The sequence below is a fragment of the Sinocyclocheilus rhinocerous genome, unplaced genomic scaffold (genome assembly GCF_001515625.1).
Source record: "Sinocyclocheilus rhinocerous isolate Xijiao unplaced genomic scaffold, SAMN03320098_v1.1 scaffold153, whole genome shotgun sequence".
Classification (NCBI taxonomy): Eukaryota; Metazoa; Chordata; class Actinopteri; order Cypriniformes; family Cyprinidae; genus Sinocyclocheilus; species Sinocyclocheilus rhinocerous.
Window position 1 is genome coordinate 1,400,053 of NW_015660878.1, and position 6,042 is coordinate 1,406,094.

The 6,042-nt window shown below is 33.0% G+C and overlaps 1 protein-coding gene across 1 annotated transcript in view; it reads left to right on the plus strand.

The window, feature by feature from the left end:
* LOC107725506 (contactin-1a-like) overlaps positions 1-6,042 on the plus strand; it is a 12,643-nt gene that overhangs the window by 5,152 nt on the left and 1,449 nt on the right. Inside the window, exons 7-18 of the mRNA XM_016534780.1 lie at positions 106-312; positions 423-522; positions 812-993; positions 2,324-2,448; positions 2,554-2,671; positions 2,798-2,948; positions 3,069-3,223; positions 3,523-3,593; positions 3,690-3,921; positions 5,016-5,128; positions 5,200-5,389; positions 5,496-5,611. Coding sequence (XP_016390266.1) covers positions 106-312; positions 423-522; positions 812-993; positions 2,324-2,448; positions 2,554-2,671; positions 2,798-2,948; positions 3,069-3,223; positions 3,523-3,593; positions 3,690-3,921; positions 5,016-5,128; positions 5,200-5,389; positions 5,496-5,611 — 1,760 coding nt within the window. The remainder of the gene's footprint in view (positions 1-105; positions 313-422; positions 523-811; positions 994-2,323; positions 2,449-2,553; positions 2,672-2,797; positions 2,949-3,068; positions 3,224-3,522; positions 3,594-3,689; positions 3,922-5,015; positions 5,129-5,199; positions 5,390-5,495; positions 5,612-6,042) is intronic.

Below are 6,042 nucleotides of genomic sequence, written 5' to 3' on the forward strand. Positions count from 1 at the left end.
AGAGTGCTTTATACCTAACAATCATAGAGGTGATTTATGCACACGTCCACTTTCCTTCCAGCAACCGAAATCTCATTTCTGTCAGTTGTTTTGTTTGTCTCTCAGGTGAGGTGTTGTTCCGCTGGATCTACAACGACTTCCCCAACTTCATCATCCCAGACCAGAGGCGTTTCGTGTCTCAGACCACTGGGAATATGTACATCGCTAAAGTCGAGGCATCTGATGTTGGGAATTATTCTTGCTTTGTGTCAAGCCCCACCATCGGCAAGAGTGTTTTCAGCATGCCGATTCCTCTGATTCCACAAATAGAGAGTGAGTGCACATTCACATTACCCACAATGCCAAGATCTGTCTTCCTAATTGCCTTACTGAGACCACTGTTGTTTTTAAAGGTTAATTAATGATCTCTGCCTTTCACACAGAGGAGGTGAAGCGCTATCCTGCTGATATCCATGTGAAATTCCCCAAGACTTATGCTTTGGTGCATCAGAACATCACTCTGGAGTGCTTTGCCCTTGGAAAGTGAGTCGACAAATGCAGATCCATATAGTCTGCATGTTACTCATACCATTATGATACCATGGTACTTTCATATACAGTATAAAATACAGTTGCACTGAAGGAATGCAGTATTCATTTGCCATGGTCTTAACAGGCTACCTTGAAGTATTTCAAAGAATATGTTGGTATAATCATGGTACATGTCTAATAAACATAGTAATACGATAATTTGTTAGTGAATCATAATTGATTTGTTCTTGACTTATTTTTGTTTGTTTTTAACCATATGAATTCAATGTTTACCTTTCAGTCCGCTGCCACACATCCGCTGGAGGAAGTTAGACGCTGATCTCCCGCCCAACTATGAGGTCAGCATGAATGGAGCTTTACTGCACCTGATTAACGTTCAGTACGAGGATGAAGGGAGCTACGAGTGTGAGACGCTCAACGTTAAAGGGATGGACTGGTATCGACAGTGGCTCTATGTGGAAGGTAAAACAAACTCAAAGTTTAAAAGACAGACACTGGTTTAGTTCTGTTTATATATGGCCTATAATAACTAATAAGAAAAAGTATATTATATTATATTATATTATATTATATTATATTATATTATATTATATTATATTATATTATATTATATTATATTATATTATATTATATTATATTATATTATATTATATTATATTATATTATATTATATTATATTATATTATATTATTATATTATATTATCAGGGGTTCAATATGTTTTTCAGCCTGCATGGTTCTCATAAGAACACCTGGATCTTTACACCTTTTTAAATAAAATAATAAACAAAAAATAAAGTGTGATAATACTATTATATTTTAAAATAAAAAGGGAGTATTAAATAAAAAATATTATTATTTTGTAGTAAACTTAAAAATAAAATGCTATGCTAAAAATAAAATATGAATTTTGATAATTTTCAAACTTAAAACCAGCAAACGTGTATTTTACATCATATTATAATAATTTGTGATCGGTAAGATTTTTTGTTTTATTTTTTTGAAAGAAATCTCTTATATGCTCACCTAGGCTGCATTTATTTGATAAAAAAAATACAGTAAAAACAGTAAAATTTTGAAATTATTACAGTGTAAAATAACAGTTTTTTTTAAAAATTAAGATATTTTAAATTAGAATTTATTCTTGTGATGGTAAAGCTGAATTTTCAGCAGCCATTACTCTAAAAAAATACAGTAAAAACAGTAAAATTTTGAAATTATTACAGTGTAAAATAAGTTTTTTTTTTAAATTAAGATATTTTAAATTAGAATTTATTCTTGTGATGGTAAAGCTGAATTTTCAGCAGCCATTACTCCGTTGTTATTTTTAGTGTCCCACGATCCATCAGAAATTATTCTAATATGCTGATTTGGTGCTCAATAAACATTTCTTATTATCATTATCAATGTTGAAAACAGTTAAGCTGTTTCAAATGTTTGTGGGAACTGTGATCCATTTTTTTTTATAGGATCCTCTGATGAATGGAACGTTCAAAAGAACAGTTTTTATTTGATCTTTTGTTACATTATATATCTTTACTGTCACTTTTGATCAATTTAATGCATCCTTGCTGAATAAAACTATTAATTGCTTTATTTAAAAAAAATTGCTGTGTCCAAAATCAAATACTTCCCTACTATATAGTATGCAAAAAACAGTATACTAAAAGAGTAGTAGTGACAGTAACAACATGGCGGATGTAGTTCATGTTCATACTATATAGAACGTCTTACCTACTAGACAGTACTGGATTTCAAACGCAGCGATTGTGTCTGTGTGATTGTGTCCTCAGGTGCTCCAGAGTGGGCAGAGCACATCAATGACACGGAGAAAGATGTTGGAAGTGAACTCACTCTCAGATGTGTTGCTGTGGGGAAACCTTTACCATGGATTCGCTGGCTGAAGGACGGCTATTCGGTTAATACTGTTGTATTTGTTGAGGAAAACCCATATGAGAGAACCTCAGATTGTTTTATATCAAGTAATCATGTGTGTTCTGCTGCATTCATCCTCTTTTTTTAGTACGGCAAAGGGGAGCTGAAGTTCTCCAGTCTCACGTTTGAGGATTCGGGGATGTATCAGTGTATTGCTGAGAATGAATGGGGCACCATCTATGCCAGCGCCGAGCTTCGTGTCGTCTGTGAGCTTTTAATAGCGTCTTTACGCTTTTAAGTATAGCTTACATAGTAAAAAAGAACTGGAAGTGTCTTCAAAAAGGTACATAATTATTGTTGAAGGTTGAGTGTCTCCAAATGTCTCTTCACAGCCTGTGCGCCAACATTCATTTATAATCCAGTGAAGAAGGTTCTGCTCGGGGCTGAAAACGGACGTGTGGTTATAGAGTGCAAACCCCGCGCTGCTCCTAAACCCAAGTTCATCTGGAAACGAGGCTCAGAGCTGCTGACCAACTCTTCAAGGTTAGTCAGTCGATCCTAAACGCTTGCATTTACTTACAGGTGAATCATAATGTTGTGGCAGAGACAGAAGCTTAGCTACAGTTATCTTCATCCGCTTCTCTCTTCGTCCTTATTTTTTAGGATGTTAATTTGGGATGATGGAAGTCTGGAGATTCTGAACTTGTCAAAAAGTGACGAGGGCTCGTACACATGCTATGCAGAGAATGACCGCGGCAAATCCAACAGCACAGGGACCCTCACTATCACCGGTCAGACAAAAGTCAAATTCCGTCACCTATAATGATTGTCAGTTTAGACAATAGCAACTTTTATTTTATTTTATTTTTTTATTTTATTTTATACCAGTTTAGACAATACCAACTTATTTTATTTAAAATTATTTATGCCAGTTTAGACAATACTATCGTTTTATTTTATTTTATTTTATTTAGGTCAGTTTAACTTTAGACAATACCAGCTTTGTTTTATTTTTCATTCCATAATGCTTCTAAAAAACACCATTTTGTATATAAAACAGCATGTGACGTCCTGTGAAGCACATATACATTCTCACCCAGTGCTTCTCTTGTCTCAGGGCCTACAGTAGCTCCTTCTGACGTCATTGGGCAAGTAGGAATAAGCGGAGAGCTCATCGTGACCTGGGCTGTATGTGTTCATATGCTACTGTATTTATGCTATGTTTGTCGATCATTGGTCAGGGGCAAATTTCTGATGTCTCTCATGTTCTTAATCCCACTGCAGCCTGTAAAGCCTCAGTTCTTCTTTGGTAAAAAATTTGGCTACGTCGTGGCGTTTAAGCAGCATGAGAATTATGAATGGAAATGGACAACTGTGGAGGATCCTGAGACTAGACGCTACGTCTACAAAGAGAGCATGACCCCAGACACTGAGATACAGGTCAAAGTGAGCACCTACAATAACAAAGGAGAAGGGCCCTCAAGTCTTATATCGGTGGTCTACTCACCAAGGCTTGGTGAGATGGATTTCTGTTTATTGATTGATTGATTGATTGTAATTTATTGAGAAAAGAGAGATTATTTTATTTACTGCAACATTATTTTAACATACTGGAACATTATTTTACTTATTTTATACTTTATTTTTACCTATAATTTTAGGTAAATTACTTTATAATTATGTTATTTTATTACTGCAGCCTTATTTTACTGTTTTACTTCCTTTGTTTTAATTCATCCTTTATTTTGTTTTGTTTTATTCCTGGAACTGTATATTAATACCCCTATTTTCATTTATATTTTATAATTTTATTTTATCTTATTACTGGGACCTTATTTTATTGCCCTTGTTTTAATTCATCTTTTATTTTATTTTATTTTATTAATGTGTGTTTATTTCATTAATGTGTGTTTATTATTTTATTTTATTTTATTTTATTCCTGGAACCTTATATTAATGCCCCTATTTTCATTTATATTTTATAATATTACTGGGACCTTATTTTATTGCCCTTGTTTTAATTCATCCTTAATTTTATTTAATTTTATTAATGTGTGTTTATTTCATTAATGTGTGTTTATTTTATTTTATTTTATTCCTGGAACCTTATTTTATTCCTGGAACCTCCTTTATTTTATTTTATTTTATTTTATTAATGTGTTTATTTCATTAATGTGTGTTTATTTTATTTTATTTTATTCCTGGAACCTTATATTAATGCCCCTATTTTTATTTATATTTTATCATTTTATTTTATAATATTACTGGGACCTTATTTTATTGCCCTTGTTTTAATTCATCCTTAATTTAATTTTATTTTATTTTATTAATGTGTGTTTATTTCATTAATGTGTGTTTATTTTATTTTATCTTATTACTGGACCCTTATTTTATTGTCTTTGTTGTAATTCATCCTTTATTTTATGAATGTGTTTATTTATATTTTAATTTATTTTATTTTATTACTGGAACCTTAGTGTAATACTCTTATTTAATTCATAATTTATAACTTTATTTTACTTTATTATTGGAACCCTTTATTTTATTTTATTTGTTATTTTTTCTTAACTGAGTTAAAGCATCTTTTGACACATGTAATATCTCTCTCAGCGCCGACTGAAGCTCCGTTAGACGTCTACGCCCGCCAGGTCACCTCTACAGAAGCTTTGGTCTGGTGGTTACCGGTCTACCAGGCGCCGCCAAACTGGGTCGACGGATACCAGGTGAGTCCTAAGTGGAATAGTAGGGAATAATAATGAATTTTAATCCTCATGTCTCTTCATTTGGTTTCCAGATTCGTTACTGGAGGAAGTACGATGATAATGAGGCTGCTGCCTCTCGAGTTATTGTGCACAGAACAATGAACCAAACACGCCTGGAGAACATGCGGCCTGACTCCCACTACCTCATAGAGGTACGAGCGTTCAACGGAGCTGGGCTCGGGCCACCCAGCGAGCATTGTGAAATGTTCACCAGGAGACCACGTAAGAGATTACTCGACATCACTCAGTCTTATACAGATCTTACATTTGAAACAAGAGGCTCGAGGAGCTTAAATGGACTGATGATATATGTGTATTATCTTTCCAGCCCCAAGTCGCCTATTGAGGGTCTACAAATATGTCAGCTTCAATCGCAAATGGCTCTATCTGTATTGGGATCACATCTATAACTACTGGAATGAGTCCTATGTGGAGGGATACAAGGTGAGTCAGTTGTATTTTACTTTGTATTCTGTTGACAAAAGACTTGAGAGACACATTCATTAAAGGCTTGTTAATATTAATCTTAAAGTTTATTTATGATTTTTTAAATATCCTTTTTTATTTTATTTTATTTTATTATTGGAACCTTTTTAATGCCTTTATTTTAATTAATCTGTACACTATATTTTATTTTATTATTTATGCTATTTTTATTTAATATTATTTTATTACTATTTTATTTTATTTTATTTTAATATCCTTATTTTAATTTATCATTTATGTATTTATTTAATTATTTTGTGTGTGTGTGATTGTGTGTGTGTGTGTGTGTGTGTGTGTGATTGTGTGTGTGTGTGTGTGATTGTGTGTGTGTGTGTGTGTGAGAGAATAATGAAAGGACATTGACAGCACGTCTCTATAAATAATGAGAA